The sequence below is a fragment of the Hyalella azteca genome, unplaced genomic scaffold (genome assembly GCF_000764305.2).
Source record: "Hyalella azteca isolate HAZT.00-mixed unplaced genomic scaffold, Hazt_2.0.2 contig10740, whole genome shotgun sequence".
NCBI classification, from domain to species: domain Eukaryota; kingdom Metazoa; phylum Arthropoda; class Malacostraca; order Amphipoda; family Hyalellidae; genus Hyalella; species Hyalella azteca.
In genome coordinates, this window is record NW_025940764.1 from 77,112 (window position 1) to 103,325 (window position 26,214).

At 38.2% G+C, this 26,214-nt stretch overlaps 1 protein-coding gene across 1 annotated transcript in view; it reads left to right on the forward strand.

Annotated features, from left to right (window-relative positions):
* Window positions 1-25,810, forward strand: part of LOC108679447 — a 39,130-nt gene extending 13,320 nt beyond the window's left edge. The window contains exons 9-32 of the mRNA XM_047882562.1: window positions 100-212; window positions 570-764; window positions 1,139-1,389; window positions 1,990-2,206; window positions 3,513-3,635; window positions 4,532-4,652; window positions 5,031-5,176; window positions 5,594-5,833; window positions 7,599-7,778; window positions 8,868-9,008; window positions 9,327-9,514; window positions 10,487-10,604; window positions 10,886-10,981; window positions 11,484-11,729; window positions 13,350-13,535; window positions 14,066-14,224; window positions 15,766-15,974; window positions 16,690-16,822; window positions 17,745-17,904; window positions 18,746-18,897; window positions 19,541-19,813; window positions 20,651-23,078; window positions 23,675-24,091; window positions 24,346-25,810. Coding sequence (XP_047738518.1) covers window positions 100-212; window positions 570-764; window positions 1,139-1,389; window positions 1,990-2,206; window positions 3,513-3,635; window positions 4,532-4,652; window positions 5,031-5,176; window positions 5,594-5,833; window positions 7,599-7,778; window positions 8,868-9,008; window positions 9,327-9,514; window positions 10,487-10,604; window positions 10,886-10,981; window positions 11,484-11,729; window positions 13,350-13,535; window positions 14,066-14,224; window positions 15,766-15,974; window positions 16,690-16,822; window positions 17,745-17,904; window positions 18,746-18,897; window positions 19,541-19,813; window positions 20,651-23,078; window positions 23,675-24,091; window positions 24,346-24,365 — 6,512 coding nt within the window. The 3' untranslated portion in view covers window positions 24,366-25,810. The remainder of the gene's footprint in view (window positions 1-99; window positions 213-569; window positions 765-1,138; window positions 1,390-1,989; window positions 2,207-3,512; window positions 3,636-4,531; window positions 4,653-5,030; window positions 5,177-5,593; window positions 5,834-7,598; window positions 7,779-8,867; window positions 9,009-9,326; window positions 9,515-10,486; window positions 10,605-10,885; window positions 10,982-11,483; window positions 11,730-13,349; window positions 13,536-14,065; window positions 14,225-15,765; window positions 15,975-16,689; window positions 16,823-17,744; window positions 17,905-18,745; window positions 18,898-19,540; window positions 19,814-20,650; window positions 23,079-23,674; window positions 24,092-24,345) is intronic.
* Window positions 25,811-26,214: the final 404 nt, after the last annotated feature.

A 26,214-nucleotide genomic window follows, 5' to 3' on the forward strand; every position in this document is an offset into this window, starting at 1 on the left:
TTTAACATCCCAATGTTATTCCTATGGATTCTCTATTAACCTCTTTTTAGCATCCCAATGTTATTCCTACGGACTCTCTAAGCTCACACTGTCCCCCAGGCCTGGCGCAGGAGCCACGGCAGCGCGAGGCCGTAGGACGCGTGCGCAGGATGCTGCGCTTCGGAGGCCTGCACGGTGTCGTGGTTCTCGCGTCAGGCGCCGGCCTGCAGCAGGTGTGTGCAGGCTACCCTCATGAAAATGAATGTTTCATATTGTCCAAATAGTGACACACATGCTGTGTAGCACTGATATGTCTTTTTTCCCGGCCAAACTGGGTCAATATGACCCACATAAGAGCAGGAGTACATAGCTATTAATACATAGCTCTTTAATTGTACGATAGCGGGACGGTAAATATTCGGCCCGTGAGAGCTAAAACATGAAAATTTTAATAATTGGCGCAGGGGGAACGATAAAAAGAAGGATCGTTCGGTTCGGACCTAAACGTGGAGGTGGTAGAAGAAGTAGTGCAGAAAATAACACGAACAAAAATCGGGTTCGCGCGTTTTTTAATGTCAATTGCTATGTAGACGCTGTCAGCACTGACGTCGGCTGCTCCTCAGCTGCGAGCTGACGTACCTTGGCTGTTGACTGACGTTCCGAATTCAGCATTTGACATCAGCAGGATCGTTGCGACAGGCGTGCCGCTGCTGCTGCTGACATCCGGGGCTCCTCTCACTGAGTTTGAAAACCATTGGCAGCAGCTGCCGCTCTCGCTGACTGAGGTGAGCCATAGCAACGCTATAAGTTTCCAAAGATCTTACAGAAAAATTACTTTGTTATAGATTATAGAAGAATATATCTTTGTAATAGATTTCTATTCTTATAGAAACTTATAGAAACTTTAAATACTTTGATCTTTTTTTTCTGTTTGGATCTCATATTATGGGTCCGAAGCATTGACTGCATACGTGCATTTGCCAAGTGTGATACTGAATGTCATTGTAATTTGAAAATAATATCCATATTTGCGAATGCTCGGCCTGAAGTCTCAATGCTGCCCACCTTATACATGTAGATCACGGAGAATTTTTTTTTTCGTTTTCACAATATCTGAAATTTTAATATTAATAGAGTAATTTTATTTTGCTAAATTCAGGGAACGCCATCGAGCGACATCTTTCTGCAGTACCTCCAACAGCAGACCAACTGCAAGGCGCCGTTAGAAGAACAACGTCAAGGATCTGCGTATCCGGACTGCCGGTCTGCGTCTTTCATCGATAAAGCCGCCGGTAACGTCAAAGGCTTTGACGCCGTGCAGAGAACACGGGCCGTAGTGCCGGTCTTACACGGACTCTTCACACTCGCCAACGCTGTGCATAACGCCTGGCGACGAAAATGCGATGGGCGGTGAGGGTTGGACAAATTTTAACTGTTAGTCTTGGTTTTTATTCAACTTTTATGTTCTAATTATGTTCAGTTCGAAAATTTTTACTGTTGGTCTGCTAGCTCGAAGCATTTATTTTACTTTTATAAGTCCGATTTGTTCTACTTGAAAATTTTTAATGTTGGTCTTCCTGCTCAAAATGTTCATTCAATTTTCATGTTGCTGTGCATTGAGTTAATTATTTCATTTTGATTAGAAGTCTCCAAATAAATATTTAGTCATACATTGTCGTGATGACCAGAGAATTGCTGTATACGTAACGATCGGATCAGTTCAGGAGTGGAATGATAAAATGAGACCGACACACTTGCACACTGAAATTTACATTGAAAATCTGACTAATTTCTCTCGTTATAAACGATCGCATTCGAGACGCGGCCCGGAAATACGCAGTATAAAGAGACTCTGATTATACGCTTTAGTTTTTGTCACCGCAGAACTCGCGACCATTCCAATTTTACCATTTAATAATTAATGAATGAATGAGTTAATTTTAACAATTTAATGGTGAATTAATTGGTTCTTATTTCACGTTGGTAGCATTAATTAATTTATATTTACAGTCCCGGAGCCTGTACCGCCCTTCAGTCACTCTCACTGCAGGATTTCTACTACAATTACTTATCAGTATTAGAAGCAGACCACATGGGGCCTGGGTCCCGCAGTCCTCTGGGCCTCACGGGAGGTAAAAAGTCCCAAGATCCAGGGGCCCAGCTGGCAGGGTCTAGCTTTGCATTGCACAGGGTTCAAAATTTCGACGGCAGTATCATGACCTCGTTGGTAAGAAAATTTCAATTGAAGATGGTAATTACAAAATGTGTAAAAGTCGCATATAGAATTTTAAGTAAATTTTCTATAGCATTGATTCTATGATATCAAAAATTTGCCCCAGTTTTTGTTCGCAATACGTACTAAATTGCATTCGCTGCATATACACTACAACAGTACTTTAAATTTAGCACCTGAACAAAGGGAATAATCAACGAATGAATAAATTGAATTTGTTTGCCATGAAATCAGTGAATTTCTGTTCATTGTTCATTTTTTGTTCATATTCGTCAACGACTTTCTTAGTTTTGTTTTGATCACTTACTATCTTTACTCTGGAGTTCTCGTACAAGCTGTGAAACTTGGTAGTATGATTACGGTTTTATATGTGGATTGCAAAATTGTATTATGAACCATATAATCTGCGACTGGTTTCTAGACATAAATATTATTTATCAGTTTATACACGGAAATGAATCTTTGTCATTGAGGCAGGCAAAAATTGTTTGCTCGCTCGCGTACCTGAATAATTATGTTATCTGAACAATGATAACCTCATGAATTATCAATTGCCTGGAATCTGAGAGAAGCCACATCGTATTTTCTCAAACTCTATCACAAATAAATATTAATCAGAAATGACAAACGTAAGCCGCGATTAAAAAAAAAGAATAACCATTTTAGTTAGTAAATTCTATATTGAAAAATTTCGTAAAATGTAATTCAACTCAATGAAAAATTATGAATTTTTAAATCAATCAATTGATATGCGTTTTCTCTAGATTCCTCCAATACACATATAATTTCACATCCAGGCAATTTTCAATCAAGATGCAAAATTGGGAATACGCACTCAAATAGCTCCTTTATAATTCCGATGACAGTCAAGCACTCATACAAATAAACACTAATTTTTGCAAATTCGAACAGATATTCGTGGCTCTCAGTAATAAAAGTTTTAGTTTTTGTGGCAAATGCAATAGATATTCGTGGCTCTCAGTAATAAAAGTTTTAGTTTTTCTGGCAAATGCAATAGATATTCGTGGCTCTCAGTAATAAGTGTTTCAGTTCTTCTGGCAAATGCAATAGATATTCGTGGCTCTCAGCAACAAAAGTTTTAGTTCTTCTGGCAAATGCAATAGATATTCGTGGCTCTCAGTAATAAATCTGTCTCTTATACACNCTCTCAGCAACAAAAGTTTTAGTTCTTCTGGCAAATGCAATAGATATTCATGGCTCTCAGCAACAAAAGTTTTAGTTCTTCTGGCAAATGCAATAGATAATCATGGCTCTCAGCAATAAAAATTTTATTTGACAGGTTCTCGAGGTGATCAACGGCGGCAAGGAGGTGCAGAATCTATCGAATTTTTCGTTGCCGCATCAACAAAACCCTCGTTGCTTCGGCAAGCATTGCGTCAAGTGCCTTGCTGATGTACCTGAGGTAAGGCGTGTGTTATGTTGTGTTATATTGTGAACTGCCTCTGTTTATTTATACATGACGAACTCTTATGTGTCATGAACATACAATTTCTTCCATGCGTGCATCAAAGTATCAGGCAGTCTGCTTAAATTGCAAATTCATCAATAATTTTTGCAAGCTCACCAATTAAAGCAGAGAAAACGCCAAGTAAATCCACGATTTATTTAATGAAAACGTTTCGGAGACCGCAGCTCCATCATCAGCTCACAACTTCATAGAATACAAATACAATCAGAAGTAAAAAAAAATCAGTTAAAAATTATTAGTTTGTCGACATGGTGCACATTAAATGATTTTTAACATGGCGGCAAAAGAATTTGCGTGTTCCGTAAACTTTGACTTGAGTGTTATTTAAATTCGTTCGAAGTTCATTTAAGAACATAGCTCAAGAAAAAATTCCTTTATTCTTCGTAGTACTTACTTCTTTATATGAAAAATTTGCAAAAGAAGGCGAAAATAACGTCATGTAACATGCTTTCTAAGGCACAAATAAAAGAAATTTATGTGCGAGTACGAGTAAGTAATTTCAAAATGTGGTGTATAGATAGGTATATTTTTTGCGTCTATTAACAAATTTACCACTGAATGCGCTTGCATAAATTTTAAATTGATGTATCATTAATATGCCACAATTCTAACGTTTTTCACGTTAATTCACCTTAATTTATGCAATCTGATGGCACGCAAAGCCTTGAGAGACTTTGACAAACTTAATTACTGCCTTCAATGGCGCAGGGATCGCTGAGAGGTGTTATACGTGTTTGAAAGTTTCAACATAAAAATTAATGTAAGGCTAATCAAACATTCCTTATGGCTCCTAGTGTAAAATGACAAAAGCTTTATAATTTGTCTATCAGCCAGCGAAGCAGGTGCCACAGGATCAAAGTGCTTCACAGGCCGAGCCGTTTGTGCTGCTCACGTCCCCTCACGACATCTACGTCGTGGGCATGTTTGCCGTGCATGAACCATCACAAGACGGTGAGAAACTAGTAAAATCTTATGTATGACTTTATATAATTCTTTGTTATGCCTGTAAAATCTGCCCGTTAACTTTCTTTTTCTACAGGTGCCAAAACTGTTATAAAATAACTGTCAATAGATAACTGTTAATAATATTTAAAGACTTTGTAATGATAGTTACCCTCAGTAGGTCTAAAACGACCAGAATTTACTATAAGTGATATTAACTTACGTTACAAGTTCCTCAATCATCACAAAATTAATATACTCTAAATTAAATTTCAATATTTCATGAAAGACTACTTAATGAGAATCCGTTCTCTTATGAAACGAGGCTGTAATGATCCACAACTCTTTTTACATACAAAACCAATTTGAAGTTTTACCCGTTTCCAGGAACCGGATGTGGCCCAGCAGTGATGGCAGAGGCAATCCAGGAAGTGGAAGCGATGATCTGGGCGATCCAGCAAATCAACAGACACAACCAGCTGCTACCTAACACACAGCTGGGAGCTGTCGTACTGGACACTTGCGGTGCCCAGGTAAGTTGCAGGTCCTAGTGTGGTGCCCAGATCAGTTACAGGTCCTAGTGTGGTGCCCAGGTCAGTTGCAGGTCCTATAGTGTGGTGCCCAGGACAGTTGCAGATTCGGATGAAGTGCCCACATCAGTTTCAAGTGCTGTTATAGGCTGTTATTTTTGGAAACGGTATAGTACCCGTTTCCTCTGAGTAGTTGTAAAAAAAAGTTCATATTTTCTCTTTCTTCAAACCTGTCTTTTCGATTTCGTTTTTCCAGCAGTTATTGCAGGAATTATTTCAATGTTGCAACAATTGGTAGAATATAATTCATACTCTTAAGAGCACCTGAACCCCATGTTGAATTAATTAATAAATCAAATATGAAAATAAAAACCTCATTGTTCCTAACACATTGTTAATATAAATATTTCTGCTGATCAGATACGCGCCACGAACCAAGTAACGAGTATCATCAAAGGAACACAGCCCGGCTTGAACATAGGCTTGGACAACATTTATGCCTTCATAACATCGCTGGAGCTGAACACGGCAAAGGTGGTGGGCGAGATGTTGGCGTCGCTCAACATCACGTCGATCAACCTCGGCCAGTCGCTCGCGCACTCGCCGTTTGCGCTTCAGATGAGCCCGCCTCCCAACCTCGAGGCCGAAGCAATCGTACAGGTAAAGTCGTGTAATTGTAATATAAAAACCAACGCATTAATATATCCTCAACCTCGAGGCCTAAGCAATCGTACAGGTAATGTCGTGTAATTATAATATTAAAATCATAGCGTTAACATATCCCCAACCTCGAAGCCGAGGCAATCGTACAGGTAAAGTCGGGCAATTGTAATATTAGAACCAATGCATTAATACATCCTCAACCTCGAGGCTGAGACAATCGTACAAGTTAAGTCTTGTAATTATAATATCAAAAGCATCGCATTAATATATCCTAAACCCTAAACCTCGAGTTCGAGGCAATCGTTCAGGTAAAGTCGTGTAATTATAATATTAAAAGCTTAGGTGGGCTTTAGAAGAGCCCGCCTTCCAACCTCGAGGTTGAAGCAATCGTACCGGTAAATTATTGGAATTTTAATGGTAAAAGCATCAGTTTGTTTTATTCTTAATATCGAGCTAGACACTTTTGTACAGGTTATGTTTTCATAGTCCCTTGTTATAACAATAGGATTTAATTTATCCTCGACCTCAAAGCAGAAGCTTTTTTTGCAGGTCAATTCTACTTATTAAAATGTAGAAACTGCCTCCGTTTATTTATTTTACCTCTAATCCGAGGCTTATTTGCGAAAGTTATCTTTTCCTAATATTAAAACTCCTTTATTAACTTTTGCTCAACAAATAATTTGACCATTTATTTCTGTTAACAAGTGAGTAATTCCTCTCATTGACAATCAACCGCTTCACAATTTTTTCAATCTATACAAAAACAACTAATAATTCGATAACAGCTGACGGATAATAATGTTTTTTGCTCTATTGATGTGAAGTGATTAGAATTTTTTTTCGTTTAACCTATCAGCAATACGTAAATATTTTTCGTGCAGGACGTGTGACAATATCTTAAGTACCTGAGCTGTGCATTTTCCCTCCCCAAAGTGACGGTACTACACTACCTGCGCAGACTGTGTTGTACTGTGCATCCCAACAGGGTTCTGGTACTATATGCATGTAGTAGCTGGGCTGTACACATTCACGCCTCATGTGAGATGTGCTCCGCTAACTGTGCTGTACTCATTCCTTCTCCCGTACACAGAATTTACACTACATGGACATGAGATTATACATGCCATGTACTTATCACCCTCTGCATGTGCTGCTATGCCAGGGCTGAACTTCCTTTTGCAGGTACTGCAGGTATCTGGGNATAGGTTGTACACCAAATAGGATCAGTTTATTCACAACATGCTTGGATATTGCAGTAACAGGCTTGTACTAACCCTCCGTTTGCAGGCAATGCAGTATCTGTGCAGAAATAATTACCCTCGTGTTGATATACTGCAGTATTTGGTTGTGCAGTGGCTGCCGCATACCTGGACTGACCGTGTTGGCCTCCGTGTGCAGGTGCTACAATACCTGGGCTGAACCCCCCACCTCAGTGTGCAGGTGCAGCTGTATACTTGGACTGTTCCCCTTACCTCCAGCGGCTGGTGCTTCTGTATATCTGTACTGTACTCCTTGGTCTCCTTGGTATTTGGTATCCTCCCTACCTCCATGTACAGGTGCTACTGTATACCTACATTAAAGCCCCCTACCTCCGTGTGCAGGTGCTGCTGTGGACCTGGACTCTACACCCTACCTCCAGCGGCTGGTGCTTCTGTATATCTGTACTGAACTCCTTGGTATCCTTGGTATTTGGTATCCTCCCTACCTCCGTGTACAGGTGCTACTGTATACCTACACTAAAGCCCCCTACTTCCGTGTGCAGGTGCTACAATATCTAGGCTGGGACTTCGTGTCCGTGGTTGTATCAGGCGGTATGGCCGAGTACACCGTGGGGGCGGCCGCCCTGCACACCGTGGCCCGCGCAGCCCGCGTCTGCGTGGCCTTAGAACTCAGTCTCACCACCGGACCTGACGAGCTCACGAACCGTGATAAAGTTGACCTGGTGGGTGGTGGGGGATGTTGTAACGGGTGGGTGGTGGGGGATGATATAACGGGTGGGTGGTGAGTAATGTTCAAGCGGAAGGGTGGCGGAGAATGTTGTAACGGGTACAAATTCAAATTTTCAACTGACTTCAATTATGATCTTCCACTTAACTTCAATTGCGATTTTTTAATTGACTTCAATTATGAGCTTCCAATTGACTTCAATTATGTTCTTCCAATTGACTTCAATTGCGATTTTTTTAATTGACTTCAATTATGATCTTCCAATTAACTTGAACTGCGATTTTTCAATTGACTTCAATTATAATTTTTTAATCCACTTTAATTATCCTTTTCCAATTGACTTGAATCGCGATTTTTCAATTGACTTCAATTGCAATCTTTAAGTTGACTTCAATTGTGATTTTTATTCTTTTTGGCGTATTCAGTATATAAAAACCGTGCATTCTTAGCTCTTCCTTAGTTCAATGACGTAATTTTTGCCCCGAAATTTTCTGAAACATTACCTTACCTAACATTAGTGATTTTATTCACAATTAATTTCTGGGGCAATTTGAGTCGAGTTCGTAGTTTTTCGCTTAGGATCGTGTCGAATTAATTAATATATTTTCCGAAGTTTTATTTGTATGATATACAACTGTCGCCCAACATGGTGAATTCATAGCTGTTGTTTCCATCGAAATTTGCAAATATATATGGTGACAAATAAAAAAATTTCAGCAGATATATGAGCCAATTTTGCATCTCGGAAAAAAATTCTGCCCAAGAGTTTCGTTACAAAATTTCGTAAAAGAGGTTAATTAAATTAAAAACGCATCGCCGTTTTTAATATAAGTAATTGTTAATCACGACTCAGAGTAGGAGTTTACAAGGATTTTTTCATGTATATTACAACCTAGATCTTAGGCAAGGAATGCTTAGTTTAGAAGATAGTTCAATTTGCATTACATTTAAATTCTATATACTCGATTGGCATTAAATACCATTTTTATTGTTAAGCCTTATTTATCCATCTCAATTCAACAACTGACTTTGTAACTACTTAAGAAACAGAGCATAAATATGAATTTCTGAACATCTGCTTCAGCTTGAACCGAGTTCAGCTCCGCCCGGCTCTGTGCTGCTGAAGGATGGTCAGCAGGACGTGAAGGACTTCAGCCTGCACTACAGGCTGCTCACTCCTGAGAACAACACGCGTAACCCTTGGTTCAGGCAATTTTGGAAGCAGGTATTATTGCATTTCATTATATATATTGGATGTATTTTAGACAACATTTATTTTAAAATGAATTAATATTGTTATTTTTCACGAGAGTGACAATTTACACCCGTGTAAACATATTCTATTTCAATATTTTCTGGTATGTCGATATTAATTTTCTTACACCACCAATTCGAAGTCCAAAGCCTCCACTCTAACTTATTACTGTAATATTTGGAAGTCATCAGATAAGTATAGTTAGAAATGGCAATTCACCGCTTAATGTTAGGATGATTTTTACAAATGATATTTCCTTACATCACAGTTTTCATGATGTTTTGTCAGGAGTTCGGGTGTGGTGAAAGCGTGTGTAGTGAAGAGCACACTCACCACCCGCCTGTACTGCCGTACCGCCCCACGCCCCCGACACCGCGCGTCGTGCAAGCTGTCTTCTCCTTTGGTGCCGCCCTCACACAGCTGCTGCAGCACCTCTGCCCACACGCTGATGGTCACATGTGCCCCGGCCTCACTAGGTCAATATCTTGTGAATAGCTGTTTTCTAGGTGCACAAGGGTAATATCTAGTGAATTACTATGATCTAGGTGCAACAGGGCAATATCTAGTGAATTGTTATGTTCTAGGTGCACAAGGGTAATATCTAGTGAATTACTATGATCTAGGTACACCAGGTCAATATCTACTGAATAGCTATATTCTAGGTGCACCAGGAAATTATCTAGTTAATCAATCGAATCTTATAGGTGCATCATGGTAAAATCTAGTGAATAGCTATGTTCTAGGTGCACAATAGCAATATCTCTTTAAATATCTAAGTTCTATGCGTACCAGGGCAATATCTATAGTAGCTATATAACCATGTTCTAGGTGCTCCCGGGCAATATCAAGTAGCCAGCCATGTTCTAGGTGCGCCTAAGCAACATCTAGTAACGAACCATATTTTAGGTTTACTCGGGCTATAACTAATAACGAGCCATGTTCTAGCTGTACCAGGCGAATAGTTAGTAATTCGTCATTCTCTAGGTGCACTCGAGCAAAATTTGATACCTAGCCATGTCTTAACAGTAACTGGTCAATTGTGGTCATCACCGCATGCACTTGGCGCTACGAGTTCATATTTATACACTCACCATCACCCTGATTTACACAAATTAATATTCGCCCCTCTTTTGGCTTCGCCTGACTAATATTCAGAGGTGGGCAGTAGCGCGCTACATTTTCAGTAGCGGTAGCGGCGCTACAATCTAGTGAGCGTAGCGATAGCGCCCGCTACATTTAGAGCATGTAGCTGTAGCGGTATCCAGTGAAGTAGTGGTGCCCAGCTGCTAATATTCATATCTAATCCATCAGCTTTACTGGCCTTTCTGTTGATGAAATAAATGAAAGATTTGGTTTATAATTTTGTACGAATTTATGTCAAATCCTAAAAAACATATTACGCATTTACGTATAATTTATCACATTTCTCCTCATGTTCTCCCCTGCAGGTGGCGCAGGCGTACGGTGCTGAACGAGTTCCTCCGCAACACAGAGGTGTCGAGGGTGGACAAGCCCCGCGAGTTCTTCCAGTTCACTGAAAACTTTCACGGCAATGCTCCTCTTGAGGTGATGATTTTATGCAGAGACAATAAAGTCTTAGGCTTTAACTAATTGTTTAATTGTTGATACTGACGTAGATGGAAGTTCACTCATGCTAATTTATTCATGTATGCCCATGCTGAGTTCCAAGTTGTGATATTTGGAGCAAACGCTGACTGTAATTCCGGGTAGATCTATCCTAAATAGTCTGCGTTGAGGTTTAAGTACAATTTACATGAAAATAAATATGTGCTATGTTCGAATATGTACTATTAATTTAAGTGATGAGTGTAATGAATATCTTTCAGGTCTTGAACGTACAAAGAACTCCAGTAAGCTCCTCCCTCGCCCTTCCAGTTCTCAACTCTGCGGCCAGCGAAAATTCTCAGCTCAATTACGTCCAGGTAATGAACCATGTATAAATAATAGTTTGAAGGTTGGTGTATCATTGAATATTCAATGTAGCATCTAATTAATATGAAGTGACTATTTGATATGAGAGGCTTTCAAAGATTCTTCACGGCTGGAATAAAAGTTTTCCATTGTAACGCGTAATGCATTACCTAATACTTGTGAGAGATACTCTATTACTTAACAGGCCCAAACTTTGTATTCAGATAAATGCCTATTGTCGCTCTGAATATATTTTTACCGTTTAACCAAATTATATCTGATGGAAAAGCCTAAATTTGCAAAATATCACAACTGTTCCATTACACTGAAGTGTTGAAACCCGCTTGAAACCATAGAGTAAGATAATCGAAGTCAGCTAGTATTGACATTCAATGTAATATAACTTCATAATATTAATGAAAAAGCTTCAACTTTCGAGACTTTCACCACACAGTCCTCGTACTTTGAAAGATACAACTATCTCATTGGATACGGATCTGCAATTTTTTACAGATCGGTCGTTATTTCAACGGCGAACTCTCGATGAAGACCCCCATTGCCGAAGGTCCTGATAGGAGGCTGGTATCTCTAGACGAGCTGCCTTCCTCTTGTACGGCCTCATGTGCCGCCTCCTGCACCCATCAGGATACAGACTACATCTTCGTCGAGTCTCCTGATAAACTCTACATCGTGGCGGCACTCAACGTCCATACGACGGGCAATAAACCTCTGGAGTGTGGACCTCTGAGAGGGGACCAGGTGAGAATAAGAATAATACGAATGTGAGTTTCAGAGGTAAGGCCAGGGGAGAAGATTGTTTTTTAACAGTGGACATCTGAGACGGAAACAGGTGAAAATGATAATAATAATAAGAACCTAAGATAGAATGAACACATGAGAGAGAACCCGTTGAGAAGAATATAAGAGTGTGGACCTGGGAGTTATAACCTGGTGAAAGTTACACTTGAGTGTGTACGACTCAGGGAAGAACAGGTGAGAAGACAAATTACACGCACGCATTAATCAGAGGTAGGATTGTACGAAAAGAGTTTTCCTGAAGTGTGCATCTCCGTGAGGGGTCAGGTGAAACAAATAACTGTAATAACAAAATAGAACCAGGTGCCAAGAGTTTTACTTGAGTGAGAGACCTGAGAAGAGACCGGGTGAAAAGAGTTCCACCTGAGTGGATACCTGAGATTACCAGAGTATAGATGAGTGAGTATACGAATGTGGACACAATAATATTCGTTGTCTTAATCGGTGATGTTAACAACAGGAGGATAAGCTGTCCCATATGAACCACCCACGACTGAACTGCTTCTATAAGAGAGCAGTTTTTTCCTTCATAAGTGAGCAGTGTAGTTCAATTTACGAGTTTCATGTTCTCTCAAGTAGCCATGCAATTTGGTAAAGTTTCTCTACCAGAAATGTTTTTGAAAACGAAATATGCGTAACTGCCTGGTAATAATTAAATTCGGTATTACCACTGCAATCGGTACCGATCATAGGTTATAATTAGTAGGAAATGTTTTGGCAAAAAGCAATGAACTCTTTTCATCAGTCTAGGGCTAAGGGGTGGAGCATTACTATGAGGTAACATACATTACCTACATAAAAAGTCAGAAAAACTTACCGTTCAAGTGCATCGCCTTTTTTTGTTGGTAAGTGATTTTCACAATAAAGGGTGGCGATGAAAAAAAGGTGAAAAGTTACATTCATATATTACATGATTACATGAAACCATCAGCCTGCATGCAAATATACGCATTACATGGCATTCAAGAGGCCGAAGCGTTTCTGTGGTCATTGTCGTGCGTGAATGACGAGGGGCGAAAAGAGTCGTTACCGTGCGTCCCATTTTTGTGGGAAAACGCGATCGCTATTCAAACATCAATCCATTTTCTTCTACTTCTAATTTTCTCTTTCCAGTTGAACGAACTAATTTTACTCCAATTTGAAATCATTTTAAACAATAAACAGCCTCTTTTAATCTCCATGTATTGCCGTCTCGAAATGCCTTTACTTTTCACTACATTAGCGCCGGAACTCCTTGCCGTATTGTCAACGAGAGAATTCGCCCACATTGCATGAGTAACTCCTGAAATTTCGATATTACCCAAGACGATTTGGTTGATTTATCCTTGAACCACGTGTTGGCAGTTGAAAATCATCAAGACACTCACCCATTTTACATGAGTTACTCCTGAAATCTGCAATTATCCAATAAAATATAGTTGAGTTATCCTTGAACCACGTAGTGGCTGTTGAAAATCATCAAGCCACTCGACCACATTACACGAGTTACTCCTGAAATCCGCAATTACCCAAGAAGATTTAGTTTGAATTATCCAAAAGCTAACACTGACACTATCGTGGCAGTTGCCATCATCAAGCCACATCATCGGTGTGGTGGTGGGTGGTACTGGAGAGATGGCGCAGCAGGTTCTAGACATCACACAGCCCTACGGCATCACAAGCGTCGCAACGCTGGCTTCACACTCACACCTCGGCAACACCAGACGCTTCCCAGCAGTGCTGCGCCTAGCACCTTCTAATGATCTTAAAGCAAGTTATTTGTATTGTAATGTGGTATATATTATTGAATGAAAATGTATAACCTACTTGACTACTATAATTGTACCAAGGCCTGATTAACGACAGCGTTATATAACAAAATTAGATGATGGAGTAGGTCAATCTTTTTAGTCTCCATTTTTTTTTAGTTCGCTAATTACTTTAACTCTAAGAAACAAATGGAACAAGTTTGGTATCATCCAATAATTGATAACTGCAAAATAGTAATAGTTGAATGTTTGCTGGCATCTAATCAACAGTTCGCAGCTTACAATAATAGCTCTCATCATTTATTGAGACACTAATATGTGTTTGGTTTAAATTATCTGTGTCTATGCTCAAATTAGGTTTGGCCTGTCTTAAATAGCTCATCTGGGACAACTCATGTAGCACCACCGATAGCAAGCCTCTCAAAAACCAGATTTCCAAAGTATTATCATACCAAAACATACTAGTTTATCTTACATAAAAACCCTGAGATTTTTGAAAAAACTGTATTAAACATCCGTCTTTCCTCGCAGGCTGCGGCGCTGGTATCACTGCTGCAGGAGTTCAAGTGGACGTTGTTCAGCGTGGTGTACTCTGACGGTGGCGAGGCTGGAGACGTCGCAAAGCATCTGCTCAGGGAAGCTAGCAAACAGGACCTTCAGCCTGCGGTCACTGAGCCGGTTCCTCTTAAGGTTGGTGCAAACCCTTCTGCCATACTTATTTTGACATACCTTTTTTTCTTTGCATACTTATTTTCAATAGTTAAGAAAATTGTTTTGCGATGTTAAACATAGTACAGTAAAGTAATATAGATAACCGTCGTACATACATGAGTAAAATAAAGTGTAAAATAAAATAAAGTGTAACTATCGCGGTCATTCAAAAAACATGTACAATTAAATGAACACACACTGCTTAATAATATATTTCTACCTGAATAAGCATGTCATCTATTAGTATTGTACGTCATGTAGTAACAAAGATAATATTAGTGGTACAAATAATATGCAATAATATTAATGGTGCAAATAATGTTTTTTGTGCTAAAGCATCATCAATGCATGACGCAACATTATCAATAATAATATCGGTAATAACAATAATGGTACATATAATAATTTTTCGTGCTATAGCGCCATCAATGCATGACACAACATTATCAATAATAATATCTGTAATAATATTAATGGTGCAAATAATAGTTTTTCGTGCCATAGCGCCATCAATGCATGAAACAACATTATCAATAATAATATCTGTTGTAATAATAATTGTACATATAATAATTTTTCGTGCCATAGCGCCATCAATGCATGAAACAACATTATCAATAATAATATCTGTAATAATAATATCTGTAATAATAATAATGGTGGTAAGAATAATTTTTCCTGCAATAGCGCCATCAATGCATGATACAACATTATCAATAATAATATCCGTAATAATAATAATGTTACAAATAATAATTTTTCATGCTCTATCGCCATCGAAACATGACACAACATTATCAATAATAATATCTGTAGTAACAATAATGGTACATGTAATAATATTTTGTGCTATAGCGCCATCAATGCATGATACATCATTATCGATAATATATCTGTAATAATATTGATTGTGCAAATAATAACTTTTCTGCCATTGCGCCATCAATGCATGAAACAACATTATCCTTAATAATATCTGTTATAATATTCATGGTGAAAATAACAATTTTTAGTGCTCTATCGCCATCAATGCATGAAACAAAATTATCAATATTAATATCTGTAAGAATAACAATGGTGCAAATAATAATTTTTCGTGCTCTATCGCCATCAAAAGATGATACACATTATCAATAATAATATAGGTAATAATATTAGTGGTGCAAATAATAATTTTTAGTGCTATAGCGCCATCAATGCATGACACAACATTATCATTAATAAAATTTGTAATATCATTAATGGTGCAAATAACAATTTTTAGTGCTCTATCGCCATCAAAACATGACGCAACATACCCAACACCCCTAATAATTTTCCGTGCTCTATCACTGCATGACGCAACATACCAACACCCCTAATAATTTTTAGTGCTCAATCGCCATCACTGCATGAAGCAACATACCCAACACCCCTAATAATTTTTCGTGCTCTATCACTGCATGACACAACATACCAACAACCCTAATAATATTTCGTGCTCTATCAAACCATGACGCAACATACCCAACACCCCGCAGGTAGATGAACCCACTCACATGCTGGAGGTTTGGGGTCACCTGGCAGAGGGGGCGCAGAAGGGCGCCCGGGCTGTAGTGTTGCTGCTGCAGCCGTCGCACCTGGAGCTCTTCCTCCTCACTGAGGCGTCCCTTCGGCACCAGGGCCTCCTCAGGCAGGGGGACTTTGTGTTCCTCATGACTGAGTCCCCGGCACCTTACCTCAAAGATCCGTGAGTCCTCAATAAATGACATTTTTATCAGAATTTTTATTAGACGACGGCCTTAATTTTTTTAGGAAAGTAGAATTCATTTCGTTTCCTAAAATTATTCTCAATTTTACTATAAACTAACTAAGGTTGAGTACTCCATAGATGGCATTTTTTTCAGAATCTTTACCATAGACAACGGCCTTAATTTTTTTGGGAAGGTTGAATTAATTTAGTTTCCTCAAATTATTCTAGATTTTACTAGAAACTAACTAAGGTAAAATTATTCATCAATTTCCCCACGGACGAACCATTCTATCATCTCTCATGCGATTTATAACTTTTGCTATTTTCGTTGATTGATTCAACTCGAGACTAGGCCATTTAATGTTGAAATATGTCAAATAATCATGTGTAAATAAAATATTTGGTTGTATAATTATTATTTCATGAAATACATAACAGAATCGACTATTTGTTTGCGATTCACTCAAGTTTCAGTGTTATTAATTGTTTTTTCTTCCTTAGTAATAACCAGAACAACTAGTAAAAACAGAACATATATCATTAAATGCATCAATTTCATTAAGAACGTTTTATCTTTGCTCAGTAATATTTATCTGACGGATTCACAATGAATTTATTAGACGTTATCAGACGTATTCTATAAAATTTATCTCTCAATAATTTTGAACAATGTTCATCAATCATTACGTAATTTGATGCATATGATGTTCAGTTCGCAGGGACTGAACACTCTGGTGGTCCAGTCGCTGATGGGAACAGTTCCCGAGTTCGCTGAACATTTCTTGAGTCTGTCCTTGCTGAATCACACGTCGCCGTATCCTTGGTTTGCTGAATTCTGGGCGCAGGTTAGACTTAAATAATTTTTTTACTCACAATTTTTTGAATTTAGTACATTCAATCCTGCTCACTATTTGGTCGTTAATGTCGGGGTTTTACGAGATTTTAATCATGTTCTTTTTTCTGCAAAGGGCTGAACATTGTAGGGTGGCTCGTTTTTAGTGGTAAAATTAAATTTTTCGAATTTCAAAATGCATGACCTCTGGAAAGCTGCAACTCTGTGTGAAAAGAAGCTGTGAAAATAGTTAGGTCGATAGGAAAAGAATTTGAGCTGGTATTTATTTATTGGGAATGATTTATCAAATAATTAAATATTTAAATTAAATAAAAACTTCTTCAAATTTAAATCCATGAAACTTCTATTTATTCCTAGATTTGATATTTAAATATATTCATATGTTATCCAACATGATATAAATCAAATATCATAGTGTTACATTGTATGTAAACAGATTGAACAAGTGAATTGTCAGTAATTTCAAGACAATTAAGCAATAAATGTAATATATCAATATCATAAAATTCAGATCGATAGTACAACCTCCAAAACTTTTCCTATCGACCTGAAATTTTGTACACTTAATTTTTATACAGAGAACCAAAATTTCCTGAATTCAAGCATTTTGAAATTCGAAAATTTTGGTTTGCGAGCCACCATACTGTACATGAACAGGGTCAGCTTATGTAATTTTATGCGCATTAATGTTTTGGGCCTGTGGTAGGAGAAACTTCATTGACATTGTTAAAACTTCATTATTTATTTTTGTAAATACCATCTTGGTTACACCTTGAATATCAAAATTTTTCCCGATTCCTATAAATTTATCTAAAAGAAGATAAAAATATTACTTTAACGTCAAGGTTCTAACTTTGTTTTAATTTAGTTTTAATTATTCAGATAAACAACAAACTTATTGGAATGTTTGTCAGGTGTTTGGGTGTCAGGGTGCCAGCTGCTTGACGGGACCGTCCCAAACACTGGGTGACGTCACGCGTCGTCTGAGGATAGCTCAGGGTGTCGCCCCCACAGCTGAGGCGGTCGCGGTGCTCTCGGCCGCTCTGCACGCGTCCGTTGACTCGCTCTGTAACGGTAAACAGCTTTCTAAAGAGCACCCCATGGTCAACTTTGTCAAATGCTTTAGCAAAGTCTAGGTATACCACGTCCACGCCAGCTCCCTCCTCCAGCTGGGCCACCAGACGGTGATGGTGCTCCAGTAACTGCGACAAACAGGAACGATTACGCCGGATTACCGCTCTGTAGCGGTATGCTGATTAGACTCCATCCGCTGTGATTGTGATCTCGTTTGTTCCTATGAATATTGTACAAATAATGACATTTGTTTTAATAAAGGTAAAGGAGACTCGTTTTGTAGCGGTAAAGTGATAAGAGTTCATCCGTTGTGATTGTGATCAGGTTTGTTCCCATGACTTTCGTACAAAACAAGACATTTGTTTTAATAAAGGCTTAAAATAAGCACGCACTAATTAAGTGTGGCTTCTCACATACGTTAAACGCGAGCGATGAGCGAAATAATATAATTACTGATTCATTAGACTACCGTCAATGCCAATAACGTCGCCACAACACTTATGTCGCAAGCATTAAAAAGAAACGATCAATTTTGTGACCAAAACTGAGCCACACTTTTCTAGCGCTATCGTAACAGTTTCCTAGTTATTATGTGTTGATCAAATCCATAATTTCGTAGTTCTGCCTAGCATTATATGGTTTTTAGGAATGAGCGGCGATTTAAGTGCAGTAGCTTCTGAGTGGAGACTTAAGCTATGTGTCATTGATGGTATAGGTGATGGTTGTTGTTGACTGCAATTTTGCCAGTTAATCTGTCGTTCTCGTTCCGAATTAAACATTATTTCGACGGATAATGATATGATATTAAATGACTCTAATAACGTATTAAGTATGTTTATAGCAACGGTGGACCCCAAGTGCGGCTCTGTAGTGTCAGACCCGAGGTTCCGCGAGACGATGTACAGAGCAGCGCTGCGTGAGCGCGGCCATACGTTGGACGGTCAGAGCTACGCCTTCGCCAGTGATGGTCGCAACGAGCACGCCGTACTTCAGGTTAATTTTGATATTAAGGATGAAGGAGAACACTATATGATATAAAGTATCGTGATATATTAACACAAACATTATATTCCTCAAGTCTTCTCCCGAGAAAACATTTTGAAGAACAAATGAGAACACTATATGATATATGATATAGAATTATAATATTTTGATATATGAACACAAACACGATATTTCGTGTTTTATTATATTAAGTAATCTTCTTACGAATTTTTAAGGAAAAAGAACACGATGTATTATATGATCTCGATATATAATATCTTTATAGATGAACACCGACATGGCCTTTTTCAAGTTTTCTTTATACAGGCTTGCAGGAAACATAGCTGTCCTAGTTTCAGGGTCCAAGTTTCTGAATTCATTTACTGCTTAATGCAAGAGCAGATTTCAAGATTCAATTCACAACAATGCATATAAAAATTTTTTTGTGAAATTAAGTATTTTTTTCCATTCACTATCTGATTATATCTACCTATTCGTATAATGATTAGGCGATATACTGGAGAGCCGGGATACATTATTTTTATAGTTAGCCTCGCTCATATGTAAGATAATGCAACAAATTAAAATATAAGATAATTTTTAGCTCAATCGATAATAAATATAAATTTATATGGTTACTTTCTCTCTACAGGTTTTGAACTACCGGGAAATCGGCCAAACTCGCATCCATACACTTGTAAAAGTTGGCGAATTTGGAGAGCAAACAGGTTTGCTTATGAACTCTTCTCAGGCATTGTCGTACGATGCTCGTGGAGACGCCAGGCCCATGACAGACGTACAATCGAAATGTGCTGGTCCCTCGCTCTGTGGAAAATCTTCTCATGTTTCAGAAGAAGTTAAAACGTCCGCTGTAACAGAAGTTATTGTTGGGGCCAAGAATGCTGGCGAGGTTAACTACATGCAAGTAAGTTATCGGACTGTTGTGCATGTGTTATTTTTGATGAATTAATGTTTGGCGACAGGTTAGATTAATATTGCCATGGTTTATTTCTAATTAGTATCTTTTGCCGATGAAGAACTTTATTCAATGCATGGTGCATTAATGATTTCATAATTCACGATTGTTTTGTGGTTATATTAAACAGAAAACGTTTCCTTTACTGATGAAACTCAAGTCAATATATTCTATCAGTTTTAATCACCCATGAATGTCTGAATATTGAATGGCAAATGCGTTAAAGTTTGAGTATGAATAAAATTTAGAGTAATCACATAGATGAGATAAGTTAATTTAACGTCAATGCTAAATGCCATGTGTGTGGGAATTATCATTATTTTAAGAAAAATTCGCACGGACGTGAAAAAAAGCTTAATGCATGTCTCTTTAATAGGTGCATAGGCAGTAGTTTAAATTAATCAACATTTTAAGGCGATTAAGAATGGCTCTACTCGCAGGTAAATACGAGTCCGCATGGTTAAGGTGCACCATTACGTTTGTTTCGTGATGAAAGTTTTTAAAATTAATTAAAAAACTAAAATTGTTGTTAATTATGGATTTACACTGATATAACTTGAATAAAATAATAAAGATTAGACATCCAGGCTGAAGTTAGAAATTTAATCATTAATCTCGAGTTTGGATTATTCTTCATGGTACAAAAATTGTATTATAGTCCTAAGCCTCTTTTTTGTAAAATAATTGAGAATTTCTGCATATTATAGTAGAGTTTGATTTTTAGATATTATTCTTAAAATCAGAGTCAATGTTACTTCATTTTTTTGCTTGATATTTTTGTTCCAGATTTACCCGGAGAAGCGGTTTGGCATCAGCGGCCTCGTGCCGTATCATAAAAAGGGCAAGCAATTCTTTGCATGTGGTGACTTCTTCGGCGAGGCAATATTCCAAAACTTGGTCGCCGTTGTTTATGCCTTGAAGCAGATCAACTTGAACACTGATGATGATCTTGGCTTGGGCGCCATCTTTTTCGACTACTGTGACAGAAACGAACGTGCGCGCGAACAAATGTTCAGTTTCTACTCGGGAGCTACAGCCGCTAACGATATTTCTGTTTCGATGACCCCTGATCGTATTGTGGCATCATTAAGTTTCGACGATGAAGCTGCAGAGTCGGTATCCTCTATCTTGTCCTCTAACCACATCCCGCACTTCAGTTCCCCAGTGGCAGAGGTCATGAAAGGATACAGGAAGGATGCCAGTATCATCTCAAGCGTTCCCTCAAGGACAGCAGAGCTTCATGTCTACCTGAGCATACTAAGGGAGTTGAACTGGAAGTATGTCAGTATTATATTTGATAATGATTCCGTAGGAAAATATTTAGCAAAAACATTCAAGAAATTAGCTAAAGCTGTTCACATTTGCGTTGGGGATACATTTGGAGTCCATAAAATTGTGTCCGAAGAGTATGCACAGGAGCTTGTCGAAGCTCTTTCAGCACATTGGAAGCCACGAGTTATTATATTGCTTGTTGATGATACAAGTAATATTCGAACCATTCTCGAGGCCGCTCAAAGATTTGGTAAAGCAGACACATTTTTATTCCTGGCTGGAAAATCTTGGGGAAATAAACCAGATCTTGTTGGTGGTTTGGATGGAGTTGGATCTGGAGCACTTACATTTACTCTGGAAACGTACGACTTACCAGATTTTCGTTTGTTTCTTGCGAACATGACTTTAGATGATCACGAACCAATACCGGATTCTTGGTTCCACGACTATTATCAGAATCGTTTCGAATGTCATTTGTCCCTGGCAGAAAGAAAACTTGAGCATTTCAAAAAAGAGTGTGATGGTTCAGAACGAGTGCATGCCGACGACATTGTCCAAGATCCGTTTGTGTTCCATACTATTCTTAGTGTTAACGCTATAGCGCACGGATTGGATGCCTACATGCGTAAACAATGTAAAAACGTCGAATCTATACGCGATTGCAAAATAGTTCAGTCGGAAGTTCTATTGGAGATTGCGTATCAAGGAAAATCAACGCTGAACGACTCAACAGACACTTCGCTTTACACCCAAGGTGGTGCGTATGGCTTCCAGCTTTGGAACTATCGCGATATTGGAGGAACTCACAGCTACACAAGTGTTGGAAAATGGGAAAATGGCATCATTAATTTAGATTTTAAGAATCTTCGCTTCAAATCCGGAGATAAGTTCATACCGGAATCCCAGTGCAACGAAGGATCCTGCTTGGAGGTGTGTGCTTCTCAGTCGACTGTGTATGCAGCCCTCCGTCTTCCAGACCCTCTTCCAATTGACGTCAACTTCAGGAATGTGTATGGGATCACCACCGCAACTCTGAGCCTCTTAGGAGTAATTGTTATTTTGGTTGCGATCGTGTACTTCATGATGACTTTCCCCACCGCTGCTGGAACCTCTGTTTTAGGATATATGATTTTGACTGGATGCTTGTTCATTTACGCTTCGAATTTTGCTTTTATTTTCCAGCCAACTGTGGGTACGTGCGCCGTTCGTCGCTCCCTCATGGGCATTGGCTATGCTATAGCGTTTTCTGCCATGCTTGTCAAGGTTCTGCACAGCTGGCGTCTATCTTCATACAACGACGAAGAAAATTACATATCGCTTACTCGTCCTGGAGTACTGTTCTTTGTAGCCATCAGCTTATCGCTGGTCCAGGTGGTGCTGTGTAGCGCTTGGCTCATTCTATACCCACCCGCAGTTGATCTTCATGGAAACACTTGGAGGTGCACTCCGTCTGAATATTTCGAATCCGACCTTGTAATTTCTCTCGTTTATGTTATGATTCTTATTGCGGCAACGGTTCTATTTAGCCTGGAAACATGGCAGCACGAAGAAAATTCCAAAGAAACGAGATGGATTCTTTTGTCTTCTCTCTTGAGCGTTGTCGTCTGGCTCGTGTGGACCATTGTTGCCACGAAGGCAGATTTTTATTTCAGAGACCCGGCAGTGGTGATAGGAAATTTATCCTGCGCAACCATTATCGTATTATTTTTGTATGCTAGAAAATTGTATCTTGCAAGTCAGCTTTCGAAAGACGTCAGAGACTTGGAACTTCGGTCCCACTTTACCGCAGCGTCTTCCATTTACAATGCCTCTCTAGCAGCCCAGAAAATGGGCACGGATCCAACAATGGTCACCGTACAGCAGATAGACCCTAGCTTGGATCAATTCGACAACGACGAATATGACGATGAAGAAGTCAATTCATCTGGCAGACAATTCGTTGGTAAGCCTTGTGTTTTTAACGGAATACCATTCAACGCTTACTGAAATATTAGCACCGGTAAATTCAATATTGCAGACAATCTCGGTTGTCTATGTTCAATATACTATGTAACTTTGTTCTTATAATAACCGTGAATTACGCGAAGATTTATTTTGCTAAATGGAATATATTTCATAGCATGCATTATTTAAAAATTATTGTTTGTCTGGCGCAAATCTTCTAAATCAGCATTTGCAAGAAATTAACATTTGGTGTCAAGTAAATTTTTGGCGTAAATTTTATCCTGCTAGAAAATTACCTATTCCAACATGTATTAAAATTATCCAATCTGAAGTTTTCATTTTGGGTTTTAATTAAACGAGGTAAACTTTTTTAGTGATTAAAGTTAAATGTACTCGTCCTAAAATTGCTGAATATCCTTAAATCACCAACCCTCAGCCTCATAAGTCTAATTAGTAAAAATTTAGTTCATCAATATTATATCTGATGAAAGGTTCAAAAAATGTCAAAGAAAATGACTATGCTTTAATTTCACTAATAACTTGTTGTCATTATGTCATTAATTGCAGCTTAACCTAGTTCCGGACTTTTCTCAGGTGGTCAAGAAGTGAGTTTCAAGAAAGTGACGCTTCCTCCCGACATGTTGGCCCCTGGACGTAGATCAAGATTATCAAAATCATCTTCTCTAGTGAGTCACACATCTCGACGTCCTCCTCGACCTGTCACTAGAAATTCCCTTGGACTTTCATTTTCAAGAGAAATTCCCGTAGATTTCAAGTTTAACGAGTACGGCTCGTCTGAGGAAGACTACATGGCGGACGCCAACAACTCAGAAGAAAGTGCGTCTGGTGAAAGTGCGTCCGATCTTGACGGAGATCTGGAGGGGAACGAGTCAGAATCCAGAGACAACAGAGGGAATCGTTCTAGTGATACGGACAGCAGAAGAAGACGTACCTCCATCCGCAGGATCGGATCCCGTCAAATGCTTGTGTTTCTGAATGACGGACACATTGGTAGGTTGTTCTGTGGTTGCAAATACTTTTACTACAGTCATGCATAATATCTTTAAAATAACTAAAATTTCGATATTGTGTCGGCCCTCCGACTATTCTGATAACTTTGCAAAATTGCAGGTTAGCGTAATGAAATTCTCTATTGGATGAATGATCTTAGTTTATTCAACTTTTTAATTTGGAGGAATACCTTGAAAAAAATTTCACTAATGTGCTGCCAACATAGTGTAATCTTTGATATTTTATCTCTCCAGGTGACGTGTCAAGGATTTAGGAGCGTGTTTCGCTCTACAACCAATAAACGACAAAAAAAATTTGCTCTCAATGCACCTGATTCTTCAATTCAACAAACACGGAGGACTAAATGCGCAATACATCGCTAAATACATCGCTTCGCTCGCTACAGGGAACATTTTTGAAATTTGATTGCTTAATTAGGATGAGAATCCGGCACCTCTCAGGTTGTCAGTATACAGTTTTTTGTGAATTCGAGAACAATTAAAAGTTATGAAAAAGTTATTTTAAAATATAATTACCATTATTATAAGAATTCGAAGGGATTTCAAATGTTGTATTCACGCATTAGCTGTTTTGATAGGCTTAATTTATTAATTAATTATTATTCCGAAACTTCACTTATCTTTTTTTCGAAGTTGATAAATGTTATAGGCATCAGCTGCTTTATTCATTCATAAGAATCATTCGATACAGTACAATGACGCACGAATTCACTTATTCCGCCCACAATCAATAATCTTAAACTTGGATCGTACACTGAAATTGCTGATATTTCAGCTTAGTATTCTCAGGAATAAAAATGTCGTTAGGTTTGGTTTGTTATGAAACTCCTGCGTTGAGATAGAATATGCATAATACGAGTTTTACTGATAGCGTTTGTTGAGGCTGGAGGTGGTACACTCAACAGAGCAGCTAAAGGGGCATTCGAATATTTTGTATATAACTTTATTTAACTTTAGTCGCTTTTAGATTTATTAACGAATCATATTGATTGAAAGCTATATTAAAAGTTTCAGTTTCTAATATCTTCAGTTTATTATTCTCATTTATTCTGTTCTAGTAACAAAAGGACATGGGTAAAAAACGTAAATTTCCCAGATATTTTTAAAACAACCGACTCATGTCCGAAATTGATTTTGCCCATTAAATCTGGCGAAATACATTTTTGTCTATTATTGTTTGCTTGTCAATGTTAAAGGTTATTAAGACTTTAATAGTGTTTTTAATTTTAGCCGCTGAAACCTGATTAAAATAAGGTACCATTTAAAGTCGCCAGAAATTGCCAAGCAATGATTTTGGGCGAAAATGTTTAGTTATCAACTTTTTTATTGCGAAGTTTACAATGCACAAAAATTTCCATAGTTGTATTGCCATGATGTTATTTTTCTTGCTGTTTTTACTAGATATCAAAATGATGAAAAGTAAAAAAAACGCTTTAGCAAATAAACAACCCATTGGAATAAAAAAAACTGAAACGATTTTCTGAGAGGATTAGGTGTTTAAAGATAATGCATACATGGAAATGTTGATTATTTTAAAAATACTATTTTGGGCTTACTATATTAAAAGAGTCTGAGTTACGATCTTAGTCTACTTCAGGAGTTGAAACATGGCTGCATGGCTAAAATATGTTGATTATGCTCCCTTCACATCATTGCTCCCCACTCATCATTTAGTAAGCTTGAATGTTGGCTCATAATTGTGTATAATTTTTTTAAAACTCGTTTTATTGACCTTCTTGTCTGAAGCTCGTTTCGCCAGCAATTATTTGACAAGCAAGACATAATATTGTCTCAAAAAATTTTAGAAGGAATTGCAAAAAACATAAAATGAGATTTTGTGTGAAGGAGTTATCTGGTGATAGTTTTCGGAGAAAGAGTCTTTTAATTATAACAGACTCTTTGCTGAATTAAATTAAATAAATTTCCAGGTTTGGAAAAATTGTCGAGCTGAATTCAATAGTGCTGAAAACAAATTCTATTCTAGAAAATGCTGAACTGCTACTCGTGACATTTTAGCAGACTTTTTGCCGCTGAAAGTTAGTAAATATCTAGGTTTGGGAGAACATCCGAGTTGAATTTAAGAAGTTATGCATACCAAATCTA